At 41.9% G+C, this 27,500-nt stretch overlaps 3 protein-coding genes across 4 annotated transcripts in view; 1 reads left to right on the forward strand and 2 right to left on the reverse strand.

Annotated features, from left to right (window-relative positions):
• ndufaf5 (NADH:ubiquinone oxidoreductase complex assembly factor 5) overlaps positions 1-3,358 on the reverse strand; it is a 19,026-nt gene extending 15,668 nt beyond the window's left edge. The window contains exon 1 of one of the 2 annotated variants that reach the window (XM_036000500.1): positions 2,974-3,358. In XM_036000500.1, coding sequence (XP_035856393.1) covers positions 2,974-3,213 — 240 coding nt within the window. In that variant the 5' untranslated portion in view covers positions 3,214-3,358. The remainder of the gene's footprint in view (positions 1-2,973) is intronic. The other variant, XM_036000499.1, reaches the window with a different exon arrangement.
• Positions 1-27,500, reverse strand: part of LOC116048446 (VPS10 domain-containing receptor SorCS3-like) — a 1,378,075-nt gene that overhangs the window by 409,899 nt on the left and 940,676 nt on the right. The window lies entirely within an intron of this gene.
• The window catches only part of esf1 (ESF1, nucleolar pre-rRNA processing protein, homolog (S. cerevisiae)), a 28,272-nt gene continuing 5,014 nt past the window's right edge, over positions 4,243-27,500 (forward strand). The window contains exons 1-10 of the mRNA XM_031313042.2: positions 4,243-4,336; positions 6,158-6,589; positions 7,961-8,310; positions 12,659-12,772; positions 15,952-16,061; positions 18,217-18,369; positions 18,464-18,578; positions 20,021-20,216; positions 23,525-23,716; positions 26,074-26,201. Coding sequence (XP_031168902.1) covers positions 6,181-6,589; positions 7,961-8,310; positions 12,659-12,772; positions 15,952-16,061; positions 18,217-18,369; positions 18,464-18,578; positions 20,021-20,216; positions 23,525-23,716; positions 26,074-26,201 — 1,767 coding nt within the window. The 5' untranslated portion in view covers positions 4,243-4,336; positions 6,158-6,180. The remainder of the gene's footprint in view (positions 4,337-6,157; positions 6,590-7,960; positions 8,311-12,658; positions 12,773-15,951; positions 16,062-18,216; positions 18,370-18,463; positions 18,579-20,020; positions 20,217-23,524; positions 23,717-26,073; positions 26,202-27,500) is intronic.

Below are 27,500 nucleotides of genomic sequence, written 5' to 3' on the forward strand. Positions count from 1 at the left end.
GACCTGAACATGAGCACGCCATGGTACCTTTACACGCGATTATGTGATCTCATAATTCAACGCATAATCAGCCAAAGTTTGCATATTTATGTGGGGGGCGCATTTTTTCAAATACGCCGCACTTTCGCCGCATAAATTGCAGATTTCCGCACAAAATATGCGGGGCTTGCATGATTTCATAATCCCCGCATTTTCGGTGCAAAAAAGTCACACATATATCTTAGCAGAGAGTTGAAAAATGTTGCGTTTACTTCACACAAGAGCAGCCATTTTCCCCTGTTGCCATGGGAACGTTATGAAGCGACGTAATCACGCGACGTGAACATCATCGAAAAGCTGCAAACCCCGCGATGAAGCCACGATGAAACCACAGTTTTTGCAAGTTCCCGCAATTTCATCGCATAAAATTGCATAAATATCCCGCATGTTCCATCGCAGTTTTTAAGAAAACGTGCCGCATAATCAAGGATTTTTGCCCAAAACAATCACAAAAAAACTCCTCATTTTTCTGGAAGGACTGGTTGTACGGCCCCCGGGCCACATCCGGCCCTTTGGGCGGCCCTAACCGGCGTGAGGTCAGTGGGAAGTTATTTTATTATTATATATAAATATATATATATATATATTATTATTATTTTGATGCTACCAAGCCATCACCTCCCGTTAGCATCCCATTGACTCCCATTCATTCTGACGTCACTTTGACAGAGAATAACTTTACATCTGAAGAGTTTAAAGACTCTATTTGTCCATTGTTTATTTCTAAAGAAACACGACAATGTATAAAAGGCTCCATTACCTTGTACCTCACGTTATGGCTCCGTAGCAGACGTTTTTATAAAAATAGGCTAACGATTGGGTCATAACCACGAGACTTACTGTCTCATAGTAGAGGAATTACCGTATAGTACAGGAGAAGCTCTCAGGCAGTTTGTGTTACGGGCAGCTCTCTCTCCGCCCTGCTTGGGATGTCCTTTTCCTGTGTGTCTGTGTTTGTTTGTGTCTTGTCTGTGTTTTTCCGTTTGGAGTGCTGGAGGCGTGGTCGGGAGATATGTAGGTCAAGGGGCGTGGCCGCTTCAACCCTGCTCAGCCGATCTTCACAGCTGCAGCGAATCATCCAGAATCAACCAGCAATATTTAAACCCGGGCTGATCTTCCTGTCGGCGCCAGTTCGTTAACTACAGCCCATGTGGTAACTTGGCTCCAAGTCCCAGAAGAGTTCTAGTTTTTGCCTTTGAGCTCTATGCTGATACTAACCCTGTGTCTCCCTCTAGTTCCCGCTCAGTCCTGCTGCTATCTCCACGGTGTCTGCGTGCTCCCAGCCTCACCTACCAGCCTCAGTCTCCACTTCGGGAAAACCACCAGTGATCTCGTCTCAGCCTGTCTCCCCCCGTGTCCTTAAACTGCCTGGACCCTTCCTCGTCGGCTCGCCTCCACCTCGGACCAGCCAGGAGTTTCCCTGCCCTGAAACAATCAACTGTGTTTCTCTGAGTACACGTTGCTTAATTAAACCTACATTGTCTGTGTGATATCTCTGCGTTCTGGGTCAGAACTACCCCCTAACAGTTTGGACTTCCATTAGCTGTTTAAGTTTAATTACTAATGTTAACTATCATTTTAGTGATCAATAATTAGCCTGTGTCTATGTTATCTCCTTACATATACCTACGCTCTCCGTCTCTGCTAGATTGGGAATGATTGAGATTTCTCTTGGCACAGCTACCAGAAGACTTCCAACTTTCAGACAGGTTGCTCACGTCACATCTACGTCTTCAAGCTCAGTTGGAGGCTGCTCAGTAACGCTCAGCCATCACCGGGAAAGAGACTTCACTGGTCTCCGTCCACAGACACGGGATCTGTTGGTCCAGTTATTTAACTGTCTATGGTCGGAGAGCCACGGCGCGAACTGAGCTCACGAGAGACGTTAGCATGGACGGGAATGAGCTGTTATCCCTCAAATGTTTTTAAAAAGAGTTTTTAAACCAAACACGGACTTCTAAGTATTTATTTACTGAAGTCAAAGGTAAAGCCGTGTGCTTAGTTTGCGGACAACAAACTTTGTATGAAGTTAATTTAATGATGTTCTTTGAAAAATGGCAAAATGTGCACATTTTGTTCACAATTTCTTCGTGAATGCTGTTCAAATAGACAATGTTGGCATTTTGTACTATGGCTGCTTTACATGCTCTAAGAAAAAAAGTGGGAAAAGCTAATTCTGTAGTTAGACTACAAATTAAATAGTAATAGCACTTTGTAAAGCTAATTGAATACTGTTCTTTGAAAAATGGCACATTTTGGTCACAATTGCATTCATGGATGTTGAGTAAATAGTGACATAATTGCATTTTGTATTATGTCAGTCCTTCCAGAAAAATGAGGAGTTTTTTTGTGATTGTTTTGGGCAAAAATCCTTGATGCGGCACGTTTTCTTAAAAAAATGCGATGGAATATGCGGGATATTTATGCAATTTTATGCGATGAAATTGCGGGAACTTGCAAAAATTTCGGTTTCATCGTGGCTTCATCGCGGGGTTTGCAGCTTTTTGATGACGTTCACGTCGCGTAATTACGTCACTTCATAACATCACTTCATAACGTTGCTCTTGTGTGAAGTAAACGCAACATTTCTCAACTTTCTGCTAAGATATATGTGTGACTTTTTGTGTGTGTGTGTGTGTGTGTCTGTGTGTATGTGTATATGTGTGTGTGTGTGTGTGCGTGCGTGTGTGTTGGTGTGTGTACGTATATATGTGTGTGTGTGTGTGTGTTTGTGTCTGTCTGTGTGTGTGTGTGTGTGTGTGTGTGTGTGTTTGTGTCTGTCTGTGTGTGTGTGTGTGTGTGTGTTTTAAGTACAGTACTTGAGTAAATGTACTTAGTTACATCCCACGACTGGATGACAACAATCAACTGACAGGAAGTGAACAAGCTTCCTGACTGTTGCCTAGCAATAGAACTCCATTCCTACATATTCACCTCGTCCCTCAGGTAGTCGTACTGGTGTCCGTCCTGCAGCGACGCTGACCACTGTTTCTGCTGCTTCTTCATCTCCCTGTTGAACACATTCATGGTGCCTCCTCTGCCCGACGCAGACAGCCCTCGGCGGGGTGCATGTCTCGGGTCGGCCGGTAGTCTGACCCGGCTCCAGCTGCCCGAGGAAGCCGCAGGAGAAGCGCCGGCTGCCCGCAGCACTCTTAGACACACTCCGCTGCTCATGGAGGATGCTGGGAAAAGTCCAAAAACTGCTGTGAATTAAAGCAGAGATACTCTGAACATTACTGTATAACAGCTGAGCTGTTACTCCTTCCTGTCCTCCACACTGTGACCCCGGAGAAGACGAGGAAGGAGGGAAAATGTGGAGCCGGATTGTGATTGGTTCATTGGAAACAACGGAACTGGATCACAGTCTGGGAACGGACTAAACAATCCAGAGGTGGAGTCTACGTGATACGCAGGTATACGCAGTATACCCGCTAAGAAAGCTCCAGGATTTTCCATATACCCACCTAAAAATGTGCAATGATACGCAATAACATAGTTTTGTGACAGAACTTTCACTTCAGATATTTGTATTCACAAATACAGGGTTGAGTAATGTGACAACAAACTAAACTAACATACACTATAACATACACATACTAGTTTATACATTATATATATGTGGTACAGTATACCCACTGCAATACATTAGACTGCACAACTGAAACAATCCATTATAAAAACAATATATGTGTTTGAATTTAGTATATATACAAGGGTTTGTTAGATTGCTGTGATTTGTAATTGTACATTTAAGAATTAAATTATTAAAAACATTTTAAAAAAAGTGTTTTTTTAATTGCTTTTACTAAAATATGAAAAATTTATTTAATTTATTATAATTTATATTATATTTACATTATTATATTTATATTATTTACATTATTATATAATATTATTGTTATTATATTATTATTATTATTATAATATTATTATTATTATATTATTTGTATTATTATATTTATATTATTATATTATTTGTATTATTATGTTTATATTTAATATTTAATTTATTGCATCCTATAATATGAAAAAGTATTGGAGGGATATGGTCTTAAATGCATTGACACATCTTATTAACGATGTGAAATTAATTTTAAACATGTAATTATAGGTTTTGACTGATAACAGGCAGAGGAAAAGTCATATTTTGTTTGCTAAAACGTGTTTTGTAAACTATCTGTAGTTCATGCGCGTTTTGTCCCACTTCGCTTGCCTTACCACGAAAGGGGCGGGAACGTTGGACGAGTTACGGAGGCGTTGCATGCTGGGAAAACACGTGTAGCAGAAGACCAGAGAGGTATGTTGGGACATTTCTATGATAATTGTTCTTTTTAAACGTTGTTGTAAGCTCTTTTATCATTATATATTCACGGATACGTGCTCAGTGTTGTGTGTAGGGTTACCCGTTGGCTGGTTTTCCCGCCGTTAAGTGTCCGTCTTCACTGTTCGGACATTTTGTTTACATGTCAGTTTAGCTGAAGCTGTGGGGACGTTCTAAAACGCGTAACGTGAAAAAGCTTAACGTGGTTTAATGTAGCTAAACAACGATCAATCATCACCATATTTCACACTCATATTACTTGATATCAAAGCTATACGAGAGAGAAATTTGGTGATGATTGATCGTTGTTTAGGTACATTAAACCACGTTAAGCTTGTTCACGTTAAGCGTTTTAGAACGTCCCCACAGAGACGTTAGCGAACGTTACAGACGTTTATGGCAGGTTTTCTGTCGGTCATTAAATACTCACTTTGTCGCAATTTTGAGGTCTAAATCCAGAGAATAAGCTGCAACCAATAGCAGTGTTAGTAACGTTAACTAATGATGCACTTTGTCCTAATAATGTAAAGCATTCAATGACACAAGGGACATTTACTTTAACCCTTTTAACTCTGTAATCCCAGATTTCAAAGACATGAATGTCAATTCAAAATTAAACATTCTCCTGGGAGAAGGAGACGGGGCTTATCTTGCTGCCCAATATATACAAACAATCGGAGGGACAGTGAATGACTACACACACACACACACACACACACACACACACACACACACACACACACACACACAGATACACACACACAAACACTGTAACACACACACACACGCACACACAAAGACATACACACAGACACACAAAGACATACACACACACACACGCACGCACACACACACACACTGTAACACACACAGACACTAACAGACACACACACACACACACACACACAAAGACATACACACAGACACACAGACATACACACACGCGCACACACACACTGTAACACACAGACACTGTAACAGACACACACACAGTAACACACACACACACACAAAGACATATACACACACACACACACACACACACAAAAAGACACACACACACACAGACATACACACACACACACTCACACACACACTGTAACACACACACACACACAGTAACAGACACTGTAACAGATACAAACACTGTAACACACACACACACAAAGACATACACACACACACACACACACAAAGACATACACACACACAGACAAACAAAGACACACAGACACACACAGACAAACAAAGACATACACACACGCAGACAAACAAAGACACACACACAGACAAACACAGACACAGAAAGACACACACACTGTAACACACATACTGTAACACACACAGACACTGTAACAGACAAACAAAGACACACAGACACACACAGACACTGTAACACACACACAGATACACACACACGTGTACGTGTACCATTAAACACTAAACAGTTTGGATCCTTTCCACTTTCTAAAACGGGAGGATTGTTCAGCGTATATTTTTCCCTTTTATCCAAGTTATTTTTTTGGGCACTTGTTCCGATGTTTTTGGCACATTTTTCAGCATTCTTTACATTTAATACTTTAACTACATTTTTCTGATGATTCATACAGACTTTTACTTGAGTAACATTTTTTAACGCAGGACTTTTACTCGTAACAGAGTATTTGTACAGTGTGGTGTTAGTACTTTCCCTGAAGTAAAGGATCTGAATACTTCTTCCAGCGCTGACGCTAAGAACAAAGAATCCTAAGTGCTTGTCGTCCATGTTACCCAACAGTACGTCCCGCTGTTTTTCAGGTGACACGTTAAGTTTGCCCGCCATGTCGTCCACAAAGAAGCCGGACGGCGACGAGCGCTTCCTGCGGGTGCAGAAGGACCCCAGGTTCTGGGAAATGCCCGAGAGAGACCGCAAAATCAAGATCGACAAGCGATTCCAGTCCATGTTTCACGACAAGCGCTTCAAGGAGAAGTACACGGTGGACAAGAGAGGCCGTCCCATCAACCAGACCTCCACGGAGGACCTGAAGCGCTTCTACAAACTCTCGGACTCAGAGGACGACGAGGACGAGGGGGACGCAGAGAGAAAGAAGGCGGCAGAGGGCAAGAAGAAGAAAAAAGTAAAGGAGAAGCTGGTGAAGGCGGATGAAGAGGGGAAGAAAGGGAAAGCAGCGCTGAGGAAGGGCGGGAAAGGAGAGCAGCTTGAACGAGGTGTCCGAGTTGTTGAAGAGGGTGAGTGTTCCTGTTTATATCCCCGTTTCCTTCACTTTCTCCGTTCCCCTGCGTATTCGTCTGTCCCTCCAAGGAAGCATCGGAAACCACGTTTCTTTAATGGCTTTTACTTCACATCCTAAAAACAGTGTGTTTTTTGTCATTTTTATCCATTGGTACCTTTTCCGATTTTTTTTGATGTTTTTTTTTTTTTTGTAGCGTTTTTTTTTTTATTATTTATTTTGTTGTCACTTTTATCCAAGTTTTTGTTGCAGTTTTTCTGATTTTTTTAGATGATTTCTTTCTTTTTTTTTTTTTTTTTTTAGCGTTTTTTTTGTCAGGTTTTTTTTCAAAGTTTTTTATGCCACATTTTCTGATGTTTTTGACGATTTTTTTCAACGTATTTTTTTTCCACTTTTATCCAAGTTTTTTTTGCACTTTTTCCGATTTTTTAGCGTTTTTTTTTTTTTCAAAGTTTTTTTATGCCACCTTTTCCAATGTTTTTGACGATTATTTTAGTGTTTTTTTTATTATTTATTTTGTTGTCACTTTTATCCAAGATTTTTTTTACGAAAAAAGTCATCAAAAACAACGGAAAAGGTGGCAAAAAAAACTTAAAAAAAAAAAACTTTATAAAAAAAAGAAAACTTTGAAAAAAGAAAATACGCTGAAAAAACAAGTCAAAAACATCGGGGGGGGGACAAAAAAGTGAGAACAAAAATTTCTGAAAAAAGTGCCAAAAACATCAGAAAAGGTGCCAAAAAAAACGTGAATAAAAGTGAAAATAATAGCTGAAAATAGTGCCAAAAAAAATCGGGAAAAGTGCCAAAAAAACGGAAAAAAATACGTTGAAAAAATTGTCAAAAACATCGGAAAAGGTGGCCAAAAAACTTTGGAAAAAAAACCACTAGAAAAATAGTCAAAAAAAAAAAAAAAGTGCCAAAAAAATGAAAAAAAAATACGTTGAAAAAATTGTCAAAAACATCAGAAAATGTGGCATAAAAACCTTTGAAAAAACAACGGAGAAAAAAAAGTTTGAAAAAAAAAAACGCTAAAAAATCTTGGATAAAAGTGACAACAAAATAAATTAAAAAAAACCTAAAAAACGTCAAAAACATTGGAAAAGGTGGCATAAAAACACTTGGAAAAAAAAAAACACAAAAAATCGTCAAAAATTTCTGAAAAAAGTGCCAAAAACATCAGAAAAGGTGCCAAAAAAAACTTGGACAAAAGTGAAAAAAGGTCAAAAAAGCAGCTGCTGTAATCTTTGAGTTGTCATCACATCTGTCATAAGGGCGCTGGTCTGAATCTCGTAGCCGTCGGAGTCTCAGACTCTCAGATCTCGCCAGGTTTCACTGTCGACGTTTCTGACCGTTGTATTATTTACCTCAGGGGACGAGGAGGAGGAGGAGGAGGAGGAGGAGGGGGAGAAGCAAACTGCGGAGCGGGACTACGTTGACCGTGGAGACAGCAGTGGGGAGGACGATGACGATGATGATGATGATGATGACGAGGAGGGGAGCGACGTGGCGAGCGGATCCGGCGCGGAGGAGTCCGGTCTGGATTCGGAGGAGGACAGCGACAGCGACAGCGAGCCAGATCTGGCCCGAGGGAAGGGAAACGTGGAGACGAGCTCGGACGAGGACGACGACGTGGACGTGGACGCCATCCTGAGGAAAGAGGAAGAGGAGATCGAACACGACTGGGGCGAGCTGGCCAAAGACGCTCCACGCAGCGACGAGGTAAGGAGGCGTCCCGGGGAAAGAGCAGTCGCGAAAACACGAACACGAACACATGCTTTAACCCTGGTGTTGTCCTCAGGGGCACATTTAATAATCTCAGAAATGTCTTTTCTTTTTGACGACTTCATTTTGATTACCCGAAAATAACACGGACGGACGATTCCACACAACGCGCTTCAGGAGATCGGATCTCTACTCTCATTGAATTTGGGGTGATTTGTCAAAATTTTGTAGCATTTTGAGCATTTCTCGATGAACGAAGAAGTAACCTTAGTGTACGTTGTCCAATTTGGCCGAAATTTCTCAGGATTGACAAGGAGTCCAGGTCTGAGGACACCTACAGGCCAAAATTGACTTGTGGTCATAGCGCCCCCCGCTGGCAACAGGAAATCAGCCTCATATGACAAACATCATCCGATTTACATGAAACTTATAATGTGTGGTCGACACGTGATACTGAGCCGCCCCCTATACTTTAACCACGCCCACTTATTCAGGCCACGCCCCCTTTTATAACATTTCAACCGTTTTAAGGTAGTCTTGTGTGAGGTGTCATTGAACTCAGCAAAGTTCCCTTTTCATTGGTCATGGTTTGGCCCGCCTCCTATGCTTAAGCCACGCCCCCTTTCATAACTTGAGACCTGTTTAAGGTAGGGCTGCCACCTCTTAGTCGATTAGTCGACTAATCGGTCGTTTTGGTCTTAGTCGACTAAGATTTCTTTAGTTGATGAGTCATTTTTTATCCTTATTCATGCTTAATTACTCATTTCCAAGAAACTTCTGAGCACATTTCTGGTAAACACAAGATTTAAAGTGGTGCTTTTGCAGGATTAATTGTGGAGAAACTCAGTTTTACAGATGGTTAATTAACTACATTTATATTGTGCTTTTCTAGTCTTAACCACCTCTCAAAGAGCACAGCTCTGTCGATTACATCAACTAATCCATTAATCGACAAAATCATATAAGTGTTAGTCGACTAAGAATTTCTTTAGTCGAGGACAGCCCTAGTTTAAGGTAGTCTTGTGTGAGGTATCGTTGAACTCAGCAGAGCGTTCCCTTTTCATTGGTGACATTTTGCAGTGAGGTGCGGCGGGAGGCGGCGGGAGCGGCGTCCGCCAGTAACCCTGACGCGCAAGGAGGTGTCGAGGGCCCGTCCAACGCCCCTTTAATTGATCATGAAATGCAAAAAGTGTAAAACGAGTAATGAGTTGGTGTTAGTGGTGTTTATACACACGGTAGGGTTGGGCGGTAATACGGTATACCGCGGGGTCTTAAAAATAGCAACGGTATCAGTTTCAATACCGTCATTAAAAAAAAATGCAATGCACTTATATAGGAGACAAGGATTAAATATTAAATATAATTTTGTAATTATGTGTGGTTGTCATCACGTGACAGTGTGGAGGAGAAAGTAGTTTTTTTGTAAGTTGTTGTTATATAATTATTGTTTCAGTATTAGTGTTTGGTATTCAGTTTCTGAACGGTGCACAAGCCAACAGTTTGGTGACGCCGTCTGAGCCTTACGTCATCATTTTTAATTAGCCACGGTAATACCGTATACCGCGGTAAAATAGGGAGGAGGTTTGACGGTATCAAAATTTGGATACCGCCCAACCCTAATACACGGTAGTGAAAAGAAGTGTAAAACGGCAAACAAAAAAGGACAAAAACATTGAACAAAAGGGACGAAAGCGTAGACAAGTGCACGGTCCAATGGAAGACAACACAAGGGTTAAAGGGATATTTCGGCTCTTTTAAGCTCCCAGGAGCTCTTAAAGGTATATTAAGTGAGGTCACTTTTTGTTCAGCGAATATCTCCTCATGGTCACCTAGCTTCCTATTTTTAGGGCTGCACGATTATGGCCAAAATGATAATCACGATTATTTTGATCAATATATTGATCACGATTAATTATCACGGTTATTTGTTGATTTTTAACCAAAACAAATTTTATTGTTACATAGGCTAATTATAACTGCTTTCACATCCATATGGTGCTACATTCCTGCATGTCACGCTAGTAAACACTAATAACACGTTACACAGCAGCTAACGTTAGCCTACCTTTAGCTACAGTAAACACTAAAAACACGTTACACAGCAGCTAACGTTAGCCTACCGTTAGCTACAGTAGTAAATACTAATAACACGTTACACAGCAGCTAACGTTAGCCTACCGTTAGCTAGTAAACACTAATAACATGTTACACAGCAGCTAATGTTAGCCTACCATTAGCTAGTAAACACTAATAACATGTTACACAGCAGCTAACGTTAGCCTACCATTAGCTAGTAAACGCTAATAACACGTTACACAGCAGCTAACGTTACCCTACCGTTAGCTAGTAAACACTAATAACACGTTACACAGCAGCTAACGTTAGCCTACCGTTAGCTACAGTCAACACTAATAACACGTTACACAGCAGCTAACGTTAGCCTACCGTTAGCTACAGTAAACACTAATAACACGTTACACTGCAGCTAACGTTAGCCTACCGTTAGCTACAGTAAATACTAATAACACGTTACACAGCAGCTAACGTTAGCCTACCGTTAGCTAGTAAACACTAATAACACGTTACACAGCAGCTAACGTTAGCCTACCATTAGCTACAGTAGTAACTGGATTAAACACGGCTAAAATGCTGACAGCTAAACGGTGTAGTGTGACTGTATTTCACTGTAGAGGATTAAAACAGCGGGACGTATAACAGTCTGCCGCTAAAGCTACAAGCTAACAGAGTCAAACTAGCCACTGGCCACTGCTGTTGTCTGAAAAACTACACAGACGGGACTAAATGTTGCGTTTACTGGTAAACTGGTAAACCTCGAGACGACTTATGACCGACTGCTATCTGTTGTGGAGTTTTCCTCCCGTTACTCTGTCCTCTGTGACCGTCTACATCTAAACTAAGCTGCGCGGTGCAGGGAACCACTCTGATTGGCTCGTGGAGGCACGTGATCAGAGAGTGGTTTACGGAGCATTCTATGAACTGAATGAAGCATTTTAAATATCGCTCGATCACGTGAATTTGATCGTGTGAAGCCGTGATCGTGATTAAAATTCGATTAATTGTGCAGCCCTAGTGTGCGCTGAAAGGAAATCCGGTCTTAATACACCAACAAAACAAACAAAAAAGGAGTTCAGGAGCCACAGGACATTATTTCAGCCAATCGACACGCACACGCGCTGCCAGAGTGCAGCAGACCAAAGAAAGGTGCGGTAACGGCAGTCCGCTCGTTGCTCCTACTACCAATATTAGATGCTCCGTTTCAACATTGTTGAAACTTGTTTGCAGGCTGAAAATCCCAGGGATTAAGCTACGAGCCGAGGATTAAAGACTGCTAGCCGAGGAAATTTATACAGTATAGACACTAGGGATGGAACGGTACACGGTGTTTCCCACACATAGACTATATTGTATTTTTTTTTTTTTAGCACCGTGCGCTCAGATCGTTAAAATAGGGCCCAAAAACTGAAAGGTTTTGCTGTCCATACTTTTAGATGATTATCTAAACTGCTAACTGTTGACAGAGAAATGTCAAAACTACAGCTCTGTCTGCAGAGTTTCCTGTAATCCCAGCGAGCTCCTCCAATCGGAGAACTAGTGCTGCCTGTTCGTAGCCTGAGGAGACAAACGCATTCTCCTAAAGTAATGCTCCTACTTTAGTATAAACACTAGGGGTGGAACGGTACACGGTGTTTCCCACACATAGACTATATTGTATTTGTTTTTTTAACACTATTTAAAACACGCAGCATTCGTTCAGCTGCATTTCCTTTCCCTACTCTCCTCCGTCTCTCTGTCACTCATGCATCTCTCTCTCTCTCTCTCACACACACACACACACACACACACACACACACACACACACACACACACACACACACTCAGCCCCTCGATCATCCCCTCGTGCACTCAGTGTCTGTCTCCATGAAAACACTGTCTATGGAGAAGACGGCTGGCGAAATTCACAAGTTCACGAAAGGTTGGTATCTCGTCACAATCGCACATTAAAAAGTGCTATAAACATATTTTATATTCTGAATACAACGTTGTCAGCGTGTTAATGCTGGAGTCCCGACCTGACTCTTAGCAAACAAGCGATTGCGCCAGCTTTAGGAAGTTAACTAGTCGCAAGTCTGCGGTAAAATACAGTTGGGTTGTCGAGGTCAAAACGCCATATGTAGCAGCTGTGAATCAAATAAACGTATTATAAATCATAAGTCATTTTTGTACTCTTACACTGAATTGCTTTCTAGTCGAGTTATAACCAGGTCTGATGTGTGGAGATCGGTGGAGATCCTTTAACTGTGTTTTCTGAACGTTTGTGTATCAGGTTTCTACCCGACTGGCCGTCTGCAACATGGACTGGGACCGGATGAAAGCCAAAGACCTGCTGGCTCTGTTCAACTCCTTCGTACCTAAAGGAGGAGCTGTGCTGTCTGTCAAGGTAAAGCAGATATTGGGCCCTATCCTGCACCCGGCGCAGCGCAAAGCCTGACACAAGTGTCTTTGCTAGTTTAAGACCGACGCGGTTGTCAATTTCCCATCCAGCGACCACGTCGTTTAAATAGCAAATGCACCTGCGCCCATCTTTGCGCCCATGGTGGTTTTACAGGGAGGTGTGTTCAGGTGCATTCTGGGCGTGCTGGTCTTACAGGGAGGTGTGTTCAGGTGCGTTCTGGGCGTGCTGGTCTTACAGGGAGGTGTGTTCAGGTTAGAGCTGTGGGTAAACGATTATTTATTAAACGATTAATCGGGCGATTATTTTATCGATTAGTCGACTAATTGGACGATTAATATAACGATTATTTTTCTGTTTCTGTTCTGTAATAAAAACCATAATGTATCTCAAATAAATACCAAAAAATTCTTAATATATTTTATTAAACAATTTTGCACAGCAAAACATCTTCTGCTTTACACAAAATAAAATAATTATTTTACTGTTATACAAAATGAAAGGCCAGCCTGTTTACTCTTTTACAGTACCAACATAACTCTCTTGTTCAAAAAAATCAAGTTGTAGTGCAAAAAAGAAAAACACTGCAGTGAACAGTACAGACATTCCTTGGATTGTTTAACACAACATAACAGTCCCAACATAAAACCTGATGCATAATCAAACTCACTCTCTTAACTGCTGTTCTGTAGGTTTACATGCTAATGCAGCTGTGCACTTTGGTGGTGCTAGGCTAACCAACGCATCTTAGCTCTCTGTGCAGTTTGTTCGTGCTAGGTTAGTAGCTAACGTTCACGTTAGCTAACGTTAGCTACTATAGATATCTGTGTTCTGCAGCCGTAAGCTAGCTACCATTCAAGCCAACATTAGATGATAACTAACGTTAGCTAAACACAGCTGCCTAGGCGCCAGTAGCTAGCTAACGTTAACGTTAGCTACTAACCTAGCACGAACAAACTGCACGGAGAGCTAAGATAGTTAGCTAGCACCACCTAAGTGCGCAGGCTACACAACACACTACACAGACATGAAATTAATTTAGCCAACGTTAGTACTTGGGACTTGAAGTATTCCCATACCCTCGATGATTAAGGGCGAGCTGTTTTTTTAGGACTTTTTCTTTTCATGGGGCTTTTTGCAGGGCTTTGTTGGGAATTCTGTGAGGAGGTTGCTGTTTCGTCCTCCATCCTACAATGTTTTGGTCTCCCACATGTGTGTGTGGCGAAGCGTCGACGCAAAAATACGACGTCGACGTAATTTTGACGTCGATGCGTCGACGTCGTCGATGCGTCGACGTCATCGACGCGTCGCTACAGGCCTAGTTCAGGTGCATTCTGGGTGTGCTGGTCTTACAGGGAGGTGTGTTCAGGTGCGTTCTGGGCGTGCTGGTCTTACAGGGAGGGGTGTTCAGGTGCATTCTGGGAGTATTGCTATCTTGAGGCAGCGGGAAGTGATGGCACCATTGACCAACAAAAACCTGGTCTAAAGTCAATAACGCAGCATTTCATTGTTATTTTAACAGAGCATTAGTAAAATGCTCCTAGGCTCGTGCACAGCGCGCACACTATGCTTGTTACACACACAGGGACGCACAGCAGCACACACACATGCAGAAGATTACAAATAAAAATATTACGGTGCAAATCCTCCATCATAACAGCAATGCTCCAAGGTCCAAACACGCCTGGCTTTTAAAGGGAATGGGAGATGATCTCTGATTGGTTGATTGCATGTTACGCCCAAAACACCCCTCTGATTAATGAAGACACTAAGTACAACCCTTTAGAACCATGCGCCCGGCGCACGGACACTTTTTTCCCGCCGTCAAACTAGCAAAAGTGGATTTGGACACGCCCTAAACACACCTGCACCAGGAGCTTCACGCCGTGCGCTCAGATCATTAAAATAGGACCCAAAAACTGAAAGGTTTTGCTGTCCATACTTTTAGATGATTATCTAAATGCTAACTGTTGACAGAGAAATGTCAAAACTACAGCTCTGTCTGCAGAGTTTCCTGTAATCCCAGCGAGCTCCTCCAATCGGAGAACTAGTGCTGCCTGCTGGTAGCCTGAGGAGACAAACGCATTCTCCTAAAGTAATGCTCCTACTTTACTTTATCCGTGTTTATTAACTCAGAGCAGTACGAGTTTCAGGTTTTTGTTGCGGCATAGTCGAGTCCGTTTTATTTATACAGCCCAATATTACAAATTTGCCTCAAGGGACAGTCTGCCAACAAACAACGCCCTCTGTCCTTTGACTCTAGGTGCAATCTACATCCACACTACTACGTTTTGGTTTAAAATCTTTTAAAAATTTAATGTGGTAGGGTGGGGTTTGCCGTCAGAGTGCCACATGTACCAAAATAGTTCTGTTTTTCAGTCTTTATTTTGGCAAAGGTGCAGCTACTCTCTTCTGTTCCTCTGCTGCCTGCATGTCGGAGCTTCGCGGGGGGCGGGCCGACACACACACACACGCACACACACACACACACACACACACACACACACACACACACACACACACACACACACACACACACACACACACGCACACACACACACGCACACACAAACACTGGCGCAGACGCCAGCCACCACGTCACTTCTGTTTACTGATAGCTATCGTTTACCTCAGGCTAATTAATTAGCTAGTAAGTGGTGATTTTTGGCAGCCAGCCTTCCAAAAGATAGAACAATGAAATTAAATGTTAACCGATCTTTAACCGTTGACCGACAAGCAGGAAACGGGAGTCTCAGTCCACCCGTCCGGGAGCCTCTGACACACTTTCCGCACTCCGTGTTCGCAGACAGCTGTGGGCTTGTGCCGGTTAATGTTCTGTGCATTGTCGGACACACGCAGCCACTTTTCCTGAAACCGCTTGCGAGACTGACACAAGTCCACAGCGGCGTGCGTCTCCACCGCCTCCACTTGCAGGTGGCTTGGAATGAAAGTCTCAGAGTTTCCGAGCCACTGAAACGGAGACGTTTGGAAAACACTGCCGCCCCCGTTTTGGTTTGAAGACTCTGGGGTTGCTTTGTAGTGGAGTTGTTTACGTTAGTATGGGCACGAACTAAACTGGGCCGTGTGATAAAGTGGGTCCCTTTTCAAACTGGCGAATGTCGTCTGTAAGAGAGATAACGAGCAGTGCATGCTGGGTGTTGTCTCAGATCTACCCGTCAGAGTTTGGGAAGGAGAGGCTGAAGGCGGAGCAGACCAAGGGACCGCTGGAGCTGAGAGCGCTGCCCGACGACTCGGAGGACGACACCGAGGAGGAGAAGTAAGTAACGCACACTCAACCGAACTCGCTATAAACACCTGGGATGTAGGTTAACGTCCCAGTTCACACAAATGACTACAACCTTTTTTAACTTAGCTTCTAAAGTATCCAGGTTAAAGTTTTCAGAACTTCAAACTTTTTTCAAATACGCCGCACTTTCGCCATATAAATTGCAGATTTCCGTGCAAAATATGCGGGTCTTGCATGATTTCATAATCCCCGCATTTTTGTTGCAAAAAAGTCACATATATCTTAGCAGGAAGTTCACATTTTAAAAACAAACGCAAACATGTTGATATAGTTGATGTAGGCGGGACTTGAATTCAGTATGTGAAATTAAGGGCGTTTTCACACATACCTCATTTGGACGCACCGATCCGACTTTTTCAGTCCTGATACCGATACCTTGCGAACAACAGACGGCTACTCTCTTGAGCATACGTTGTTCTGGTGTATCTCTCCCAGCTTAACAGACTGTTATGCTAACCGGCTAGCTAGCAGCTATGATCAGGGTTCATACGTTTAGTTGGAAACATAAAAAGACCCAGAAAGTTTTGGAAAAGTCATGGAATTGTTTGTTTTTTTAACACATAATAATATGTGATTAATAAATGTATTTCACGTCGTCTTAACCTCACCGTTATATTGAGGGTACGATATTACGACTCCCACTATCTAACCAACTAACCACATACATTATCATTAATTTTACTGTTAATCCTCTGAGGGTAAACTTTAACACAGATTTCTATTTTTATTGTATAATGCCGACTGACATTTTCAGGAACACAGTCATGGAAATTTGCCTGAAAAGTCATGAAAAAGTCATGAAAAGTCATGAAAAGTCATGAAAAAGTCATGAAAAAGTCATGAAAAGTCATAAAAAGTCATGAAAAAGTCATGAAAAGTCATAAAAAGTCATGAAAAAGTCATGAAAAGTCATGAAAAGTCATGAAAAAGTCATGGTTACAATTCGTATGAACCCTGTATAATGTTACCCAACATGCCGTTCGGCGGTGTAGCTACATTTGTAAATGTAAAATTATTAGTGTTATAAACTGTTTAAGACACAGATTGTTATGTGCTATGGTGTTTTATCCTTTTAAAGAAAGTTAGTTGTGGGTTATTAATTGTTGCGTTATAAAGTTACCATGAGTGAGAAGGGTACGCCGTTAACAGGGGTCCCGGTGCTGCGACGGAGGGAAGAAAAAATCCCCGATCTAGCTATTTTGTCACTATCGGGGCCGATATCTGATCTTAATATGGGATCGGTGCACCCCTACCTCAAACATCTGTGATCAAAGATGTTTTGGCGAGCAGTACGGTGTGACAATTTGCTCCGTTGAACCACTTTGTGCTGCGGGGTCTGTTAGACCCAAGGGGGCAACAGTTAAGTTATTAAATTCAGTGAAACACCCATAATTCAATCAAATTACTTCAAATTTATTTTAATAATTTAGAGCGTAGTATTAAACAACTACATTTATTTTCAGACCGTTTGATAAATAAAAAACATATTTTGACGGCAAAAGATTTCATTTGGGGTCAAAATGACCCCAGGACAACACGAAAGTGGGCGTGTGAACAACTTGACTGTTTAACTATTTGTGTGTGTGTGTGTGTGTGTGTGTGTTTCTGTCTGTGTGTGTGTGTGTGTCTGTCTGTCTGTCTGTCTGTCTGTCTGTCTGTCTGTCTGTCTGTGTGTGTGTGTCTCTGTCTGTCTGTCTGTCTGTGTGTTTGTCTGTGTGTGTCTGTGTGCATGTGTCTGTGTCTCTGTGTGTGTGTGTGTGTGTGTGTGTCTGTCTGTGTGTGTGTGTGTGTGTGTGTGTGTGTGTGTGTGCGTGTGTGTGTGCATGTGTCTGTGTGCGTGTGTGCGTGTGTCTGTCTGTCTGTCTGTCTGTGTGTGTGTGTGTGTGTGTGTGTGTGTGTGTGTGTGTGTGTGTGTATGTGTGTCTGTCTGTCTGTCTGTGTGTGTGTGTGTGTGTGTGTGTCTGTCTGTCTGTCTGTCTGTCTGTCTGTCTGTGTGTCTGTCTGTCTGTCTGTCTGTCTGTGTGTGTGTGTGTGTGTGTGTGTGTGTGTGTGTGTGTGTGTCTCTGTCTGTCTGTGTGTGTGTGTGTGTGTGTGTGTGTGTGTGTGTGTGTGTGTCTCCTCTCAGAGGCTACAGAGAGAGGATGCGTGACTACCAGTTCAAGCGGCTGAAGTACTTCTACGCCGTGGTGGAGTGCGACTCGGCCGACACCGCTGCCAAGATCTACCAGGAGTGTGACGGCTTCGAGTACGAGAGCAGCTGCTCCGTGCTCGACCTCCGGTGAGAGGAGAGAGAGCGTAGATCTAACCGTTGGCCGGCCCGTTAATCTAGAAAGGTAACGATTAAAACCTGCCATCGATTCTTTCTTCAACAGGTTTATTCCGGATGACGTCCAGTTTGAAGAGGAGCCAAAAGACGTGGCGACGGACGTGAATCTCTCGGACTACACGCCCAAACTGTTCACCTCGTCCGCAAACGCAACATCAAAGGTAAGAAGAGTTACTGCAACTTCAAAATTAATTAAAAAGTTCTTTTTAGTTGTCTTTAACCCTCCTGTTGTCTTCCTGTCGACCTGCAACTTTCATTTAGTCAACATTATTTTCTTTTCTTTTTTGACACTTTTGTGGCTTCCCCCGATGTTTCTGTCATTTCTTTTTTACATTTTCGTCATTTTTTTGAAATTTTTTTCACTTTTATGACATTTCGTCACTTTTTTGACATTTTGTCACTTTTTGAAATTTTTTTTAACTTTTTTGACATTTTTCACTTTTTTAACTTTTTTTAACTTTTTTAACTTTTTTTCCACTTTTATGACATTTCGTCACTTTTTTAACATTTTTGTCACTTTTTTAACATTTTTGTCACTTTTTTTAACATTTTTTTCACTTTTTTGGACATTTCGTCACTTTTTTACATTTTTAACATTTTTTTTCACTTTTTTAACATTTCTGTCACTTTTTTAACATTTTTGTCACTTTTTTGACATTTCTTCACTTTTTTGACATTTTGTCACTTTTTGAAATTTTTTTTAACATTTTTTTCACTTTTAGAATTTTTTTTTAACTTTTTTGACATTTGTCACTTTTTGGACATTTTTTGTCACTTTCTTAACTTTTTTTACACTTTTATGACATTTTTGTCACGTTTTTTAACATTTTTTTCACTTTTTTGGACATTTAGTCACTTTTTTTACATTTTTAACATTTTTTTTCACTTTTTTGATATTTCTGTCACTTTTTTGACTTTTTTTTAACTTTTTTAACTTTTTTTTCACTTTTTTGACTTTTTTTTCACTTTTTTGATATTTCTGTCACTTTTTTGACATTTGTCACTTTTTTGTCCCAAGTTTTTTTAGTTGTCTTTAACCCTCCTGTTGTCTTCCTGTCGACCTGCAACTTTTATTTTTTCTGAGTCAAAATTTTTTTCTTTTCTTTTTTTGACTCTTTTGTGGCTTTCCCCGATGTTTTTGTAATTTTTTTTTTTACATTTTCGTCACTTTTTGACATTTTTTTTTAAGTTTTTTGACATTTGTCACTTTTTTTTAAACTTTTTTTCACTTTTTTTAACATTCTTTTCACTTTTTTAACATTTCGTCACTTGTTGAAAATTTTTTCACTTTTTTGACATTTGTCACTTTTTTCAAAGTTCTTTTATCAATTGTTTTTTCTTCAAATGCTATAAACTTGACAAACACCCAAATTCAATGAAAGTAGTGAACTGATTATTTATTTAGCTTGTGAAGAGCGTTGTAGGGAACCATCCACGCATAATTTTTTGGATAATTTGTTTGAAAGAAACCCAAGTTTCTGATATAGAAACATTTTGACCCGAGGACAACAGGAGGGTTAGACAAACAGATTTTGTGTATCGTTAAAAGCCAGACAACAGGACTTTGGGACTGATGTGTGTGAGACTGTGTTGAACCAATCAGGTGCAGCTGACGTGGGACGAGACGGACAACGAGCGCGTGACCGCCCTGAACAGGAACTTCAACAAGGACGAGCTGCTGGCCATGGACTTCAACGCCTACCTGGCCTCCTCCAGCGAAGACGAAGAAGAGGAGGGTGAGGAAGGAAGGTTCGAGTTCGGGGAGCCGGAGAGTGGAGACGAAGACGCGACAGCAGAGGGTGAGACAGAAACATCCTCACCCACTACGTTTACATGCACGTATTACTAGGGATGTCCCATAGAGCTGTCAGAGAGTCAGTCTTCCTCTATTATACCGATATTCGAATTCCATTTGTTATTTTTTTAAATATTCAAATAATATTCTAACATTTAATGCTCATATGCAGTTATTAATTTGTACTGCACTACTCAGGCTTATGCATTGTCAATGCCACTGTAAGCATGTGGTTGTTGTTACACGTTCTGTCCACTAGAGGGACTTCCAACTTCAGCCTGGCCTTGAAGGGGACCTACGTCACGGCGCGTTGCATTTCTGGCACGCCGCTCTCTGTTTAAATTATATTTCACCACGAGCACACAGCGACAAACACAAATCAACAGCGAACTCTGTAATGAGACACGATCAAACAAGTGTAGTGAAGCGGTTCTGTTGTAAAGGCTAACGGTGCTCAGGTAGCACAATGACGCAATTTTTTACTATTCGAATTATATTAGACTTTCGGAATCTTTTGCCACAAGTCCGAGTCAAGTCTCAAGTCTCTGGCCATCTGATCTGTCTCTAACACTGTATTGTTAAATCTTATAAATTCATAGCATGTCCTGTAGCTACCATCCATACAGTACAGTATCATAGCATGTCCTGTAGCTACCATACAGTCCAGTATCATAGCATGTCCTGTAGCTACCATCCATACAGTCCAGTATCATAGCATGTCCTGTAGCTACCATCCATACAGTCCAGTATCATAGCATGTCCTGTAGCATCCATACAGTCCAGTATCATAGCATGTCCTGTAGCTACATCCTACGTCCAGTATCATAGCATGTCCTGTAGCATCCATACAGTCCAGTATCATAGCATGTCCTGTAGCTACCATCCATACAGTCCAGTATCATAGCATGTCCTGTAGATCCATACAGTCCAGTATCATGCAGTCTGTAGCTACCATCCATACAGTCCAGTATCATAGCATGTCCGGTAGCTACCATCCATACAGTCCAGTATCATAGCATGTCCTGTAGCATCCATACAGTCCAGTATCATAGCATGTCCTGTAGCATCCATACAGTCCAGTATCATAGCATGTCCTGTAGCATCCATACAGTCCAGTATCATAGCATGTCCTGTAGCTACCATCCATACAGTCCAGTATCATAGCATGTCCTGTAGCTACCATCCATACAGTCCAGTATCATAGCATGTCCTGTAGCTACCATCCATACAGTCCAGTATCATAGCATGTCCTGTAGCTACCATCCATACAGTACAGTATCATAGCATGTCCTGTAGCTACCATACAGTCCAGTATCATAGCATGTCCTGTAGCTACCATACAGTACAGTATCATAGCATGTCCTGTAGCTACCATACAGTCCAGTATCATAGCATGTCCTGTAGCTACCATACAGTCCAGTATCATAGCATGTCCTGTAGCATCCATACAGTCCAGTATCATAGCATGTCCTGTAGCTACCATCCATACAGTCCAGTATTAAAATCAGCTGCAGGATAACTTTATGGGATCTACTGCAATGCAATCTGAAGAAACACAAATTAAGAACTCTGTTTCAGTTTCATAACTGTATTTTTCAACATTTCGGTATCTGCACCAAAGAATACATGTTTGTCTGTGTTACTAACTGTCTGTAAAGCCCAACCTCATCATGCATTACATTTGTCAGTGTTCAGAGTTTGAGGGAAACATCTGTATTGAAAGTTAATACACCAGCCATGGTGCAAACATGTGGGAACTGATACTTTCCGTATTGCTATTTAACAACAACCTGGTGAAATATTAACCTAAGTCTGTCACATCATATGGATCCAACTATAAATATACAATGTGCCTGTTCCCAGCATTAGCACAACACTTAGCGATGGTTAGCTTGTTACTTGTGACGATATAGGCTAAATGTAACGAGTAACTGACCTATGTGGGTGCGTTTTGAGATGCCTGATGAAGTTCTACGTTGTTGATCCAGCATCATTTATCTTGGTGCCACACACCTTGCATGTAGCTGTTCTCTTACTGCCACTGTTTACCAAGTTATTGAAAGCAAAACTAATGACAAAAGGCACAACTCCGGGAGGACTTGGTGTCGCCATCGTCAATCCATTTATTGATATGTGAGCGTGCGCACATAATGCATAACGTATGCATTACGTTGCACATTATGGCAAAGGGCAGTGGACAGGCTAGCCTCGTGAGACCGTCCTGATCTCTCAAGCTCCAGTTTTCCACTCGCAGATCAGTTGATGAGATGAGCGTAGCTATCACGCAAGTTTTATCCAAATTAGAAAGTATTCCTTCTGTGAAAGAAGAGCAAAAAACGGCACTGGAGGCTTTTATCAGAGGAAAAGATGTTTTTGATCTACTCCCGACTGGTTTCGGCAAGAGTTTGATATATTGTTGATCTGATTGGTTGATTTGGCCCGTCTATCACCAACATAGGTGGTGATAGACGGATGGTTTATCCAATCAGCTAACCAGGATTTTCGCCCCTTCCCAAAAGTTCTCCAACGGAAAGTTCCCAGATGGATATAACGAGCAAATGGGAAGAAATCCATCTGGAGTCAGGTTAGGGACATGAGGCTCGTCATACGTTTCTCCAACGTATATGCGCCAATAACAGAAAATAGAAATTTATGAATGAATTTAGATTTAAAAAGCAATAATTGCATGAAAACATGTTGTTGACGAGTCTCGAAGCTCGAGTCCGAGTCAAGTCTGAAGTCAGCTGTTTGTGCGACTTAAGTGCGACTCAAGTCCCCATCTCTGGTGTGAACACAGTGTCTCTCACACACAAACACACACACACACACACACACACTGTGAACACAGAGTCCCTCTTTCATTCCTTGCACCAGCTTCTAGAAAAGGTCGCCTCATATCCACAAAACCTGTTGATATCCAAGTCTTTGATGATGTTTAAAAGTATCTGTGTTTCTCCTTCTTATCGGGTCTGCAGCCCTGCAAACTGTCGGCCGGTTGGTTTGTCTCCAGTAACCATAGCAACGCACAGAGCTGACCGTAAGCCGCAAACTGTCCCAAACTGCTGTAAAACCCCCGATTGAGAAGCAGATTCTGAATGTGCTGTATACATGTCCAAAGAATGCCTCTAAAACCTGAATAATACCAGAATATCACACACGTCTTAATCTGAAAAAAAGGCTAAATTCAGACAAAATCCTTATTCTGAATATCCAAACAGAATATGCTGTTTACATGACCCCCGTATCAAATTGGGATGCATGTAAATGTACACCATTGATTTATTCTTTGACGTCTTTTGTTGTGTGTTGTAGCCAAACGGCCGGCTGAGTCCGTCGTCGTGGAGGCGGAGAAGAAACCCCAGAAGGAGGAAGAGAAGAGAAGTAAAAAGAAGAGAAGCGATGTGCAGATCTCAAAGTACAGAGAGCTGCTGAAAGGAATCCAGGACAAAGAGACGAAGCTGCACGAAGACAGAGACATGGAGATGGAGATCACCTGGGTGCCAGGTACGAGGAGACAGCTAGCTAGACTATCTGTCCAATCTGAGTTTTCTGTTGCACGACTAAAACTACTTTTGAATGTATACATGTTCCACCAAAACAAGTTCCTTCCTGAGACTATTTAGCAGAGGCACCGTGGCTCCGTCCGGAGCTTAGCCCCGCCCAAGATGATTGTGATTGGTTTAACCCTTGTGTTGTCCTGGGGTCCAATTTGACCCGTTTTCAAATGTTTTTATATCCGAAATATGGGTTTCTTTTATCCAAATTGCCCAAATATAACTTGGATGCATATGTGCATTGTATGGAAGCCATACAACGTTCTTTAATTTTATTAAAAAAATTAAAGCTGCAAGCAGCGTTGGACGGGCCCTCGCTCCTCTGTGCACGTCGGGGTTACTGGCGGATGCTGCTCCTTGCATTAGTGCGGCACAAAGACACTGCAAATCGTCACCAATGAAAAGGGAACTCCCTGCTGACTTCAATGATACTTCACACAGGACACAGTTCATTAGCTGTGAAAGGGGGGCATGGCTAAAGCATGACCAAAAGTCAATATTGGCCTGTAGATGTCCTCAGGCCTGGACCCTTGTTGATTGTGGGAAATTTCAAGCAGATTTGACAATGTACACTCAAGTTACAGCCACTTTCTAGTTCATCGCTAAACACTCAAAATGGCCGCCACGCCCACACCGTTTGACGAAAAGTTTTTCTTTTAACAACTTTTCATCTTTAACATCTTAAGATGGTACAGACCAAATTTGAAGTTGATCGGATGAACTCTATAGGAGGAGTTCGTTAAAGTACGACATGTGGAAATGGCCAAAATCGCACTAATTTCGAACTTTCAATTCAAAATGGCGGACTTCCTGTTGAGTTTAGGGTATGGCTTCAATGACGTTTTCTGTGCGGCTTGACAAACATTGCAGGGGCTCAATTTTTTTAACATTGTAGGGGGCGCTAGCGAGCCATTTTTGCGCGCCTATTCCCGAAACCCTTAAAATACGTACATTTTTACCAGACTTGATGCGACCGCCAATTTTGGTGAGTTTTTGAATATGTTAAGCCCCTCAAAAAGCCAATTCATTTGCCGGGAAAAAGAATAATAATTCCTTCAGTTCCAATAGGGCCTTCGTGGCCGTCGGAGCTCGGGCCCTAAAAATGTGTAAAGGGTTTTAAAACAGTATCCTGACTAAACTTTAACATAAACCAGTCTGTGATCATTCACTCATCATCCTCTGACTTTAACTATTAGTCAAAATAATTCATAATTTCTGCTTTCTTTAGTTTTTACTCAAAACGTAGGTATAATGTCATTTAAATTAGGTTTGTTTACCATGAATTTAAAAAAAAAAAGACAACAGGAGGGTTAGAGAAATGCCAATAAACCAGAGCATGTTTCTCGTTTATTGGTGTTTCTTACCCCCTCACCCCCATCGGTGCCTTCCAGGCAGCGCTCACAACCCGAACCTCCTATGGCGCCATTTTGATGCTAACAAGCCATCACCTCCCGTTAGCATCCCATTGACTGCCATTCATTTTGACGTCACTTTGACAGAGAATAACTTTACATCTGAAGAGTTTAAAGACTCTATTTGTCCGTTGTTTATTTCTAAAGAAACACGACAATGTATAAAAGGCTCCATTACCTTGTACCTCACGTTATGGCTCCGTAGCAGACGTTTTTATAAAAATAGGCTAACGATTGGGTCATAACCACGAGACTTACTGTCTCATAGTAGAGGAATTACCGTATAGTACAGGAGAAGCTCTCAGGCAGTTTGGACTTCCATTAGCTGTTTAAGTTTAATTACTAATGTTAACTATCATTTTAGTGATCAATAATTAGCCTGTGTCTATGTTATCTCCTTACATATACCTACGCTCTCCGTCTCTGCTAGATTGGGAATGATTGAGATTTCTCTTGGCACAGCTACCAGAAGACTTCCAACTTTCAGACAGGTTGCTCACGTCACATCTACGTCTTCAAGCTCAGTTGGAGGCTGCTCAGTAACGCTCAGCCATCACCGGAACTCCGTCCAGAGACACGGGATCTGGTGGTCCATTATATATACTGCCTATGGGTTAAGGTTAGGGTTAGGTGCCTTGAAGGCAGCGGTCGCAGCGCTGCCTGGAAGGAGCAGTTGGGGGCAAAAAACACCATCGAGCACGTTTCTCTCGCATCCCAGAGCGCTGTTTGGACTAGGTAGATCTTCCTCCGCAGCGCTGTGGAGGAAGGTCTGGCGATGCGAGACTACCTTTCGATCAACCCTATTGTCTATTGTTGTGTGGGTTCTGAAAGCTCCCCCGGTTAGCAGTTTGAGCTGTATTCATTGTTATGAAACGTGCGTGTGATCTGTCTGCAGGGCTGAAGGAGACGACGGAGCAGCTGGTGAAGAAGAAGCTGGAGGGCAAGGACCAGCTGACGCCGTGGGAGGACTTCTTACAGAAGAAGAAAGACCGCAAGAAGCAGAAGAAATCGCAAAGAAAAGAGGTGAGATGGACGAACACAAACGCCACCCCACGGTGTATTCATTCACACGGATGGTTCCGTGTTCGCGTTAACGACAGTTAACGATCACTATACTTTCGTTGCATTTTGAGTTGTTTTATTCAATTTTATAGCGTTTAAAAAAAAAAAAATTAAACGGTTTCTAAACAGTATTCGGACTCAACTTTGACATACACGAGTCTGTGATTATCCATCAACATACATTCCTCTAATATTAGTCAAATAAGTCATAGTTTCAGCTTTTTTGACCTAAACATCTAACCTGACTCCGCCTAATGGATTTCTTCCCATTTGCTCGTTATATCCATCTGGGAACTTTCCGTTGGAGAACTTTTGGGAAGGGGCGAAAATCCTGGTTAGCTGATTGGGTAAACCATCTGTCTATCACCACCTATGTTGGTGATAGACGGGCCAAATCAACCAATCAGATCAACGATATATCAAACTCTTGCCGAAACCAGTCGGGAGAAGAGCAACAACATCTTTTCCTCTGAGAAAAGCCTCCAGTGCCGTTGTTTGCTCTTCTTTCACAGAAGGAATACTTTCTAATTCGTGATAGCTACGCTCGTGATGGCGTGATATCTACGCTCATCTCGTCCGTGGAAACCGCCAGTCGCTTCTCGTTGCGGCACACCTAAACCCGCCTCAAAACCAACGCTGATTGTTCGTTTTTGTCACTTTTTCCGAAGTTCTTGTCACTTTTTCTGACGTTTTTTGTCACTTTTTCTGAGATTTATGGGCCACTTCTTTTTCTATGATGGCTGAGGAACTTTTTCGGGACTTCTTTAGGACTTCATGTCGACCAAACTGTACGTGAGAAAGACTGTATGACACATGCAATAATACAGTCAAAGATATTTGACTTTTTCAATTAAATAAACACACGGCAATAAACTAAACATGTCTGGCCCTGGATGTGATTCTTATTTTCCAGCGTGGCCCTCTGGGAAATGAAGTTTGACACCCCTGCCATAGAGAGTAGTGACAGGGTGAAAACTTTCACCCAGGAGACCGGGGATCGTGTCCCGCGTGTAACGTTTCCTAAACCCAACCGTCTCTTTCTTCTTGCGATAACACGCCAAGTGGCGTGTATGTTTACGTCCGCTGTGTACAGCGTAGACATACACGCGGATAGCTCAAAATGTGTACATACAACACGCCACTTGGCTTAAGAAAGTGGGCGTGTACGTCTACGCAAAGTCATGATGCCATGTTGCATTTTTTTAAAGTTGAGTCTCCCCCTGAATGTTGCCTCTGTGGTTTTCTCAATCCATTTTCTGT

This window comes from Sander lucioperca, chromosome 4 (assembly GCF_008315115.2).
Source record: "Sander lucioperca isolate FBNREF2018 chromosome 4, SLUC_FBN_1.2, whole genome shotgun sequence".
Taxonomy (NCBI): Eukaryota; Metazoa; Chordata; class Actinopteri; order Perciformes; family Percidae; genus Sander; species Sander lucioperca.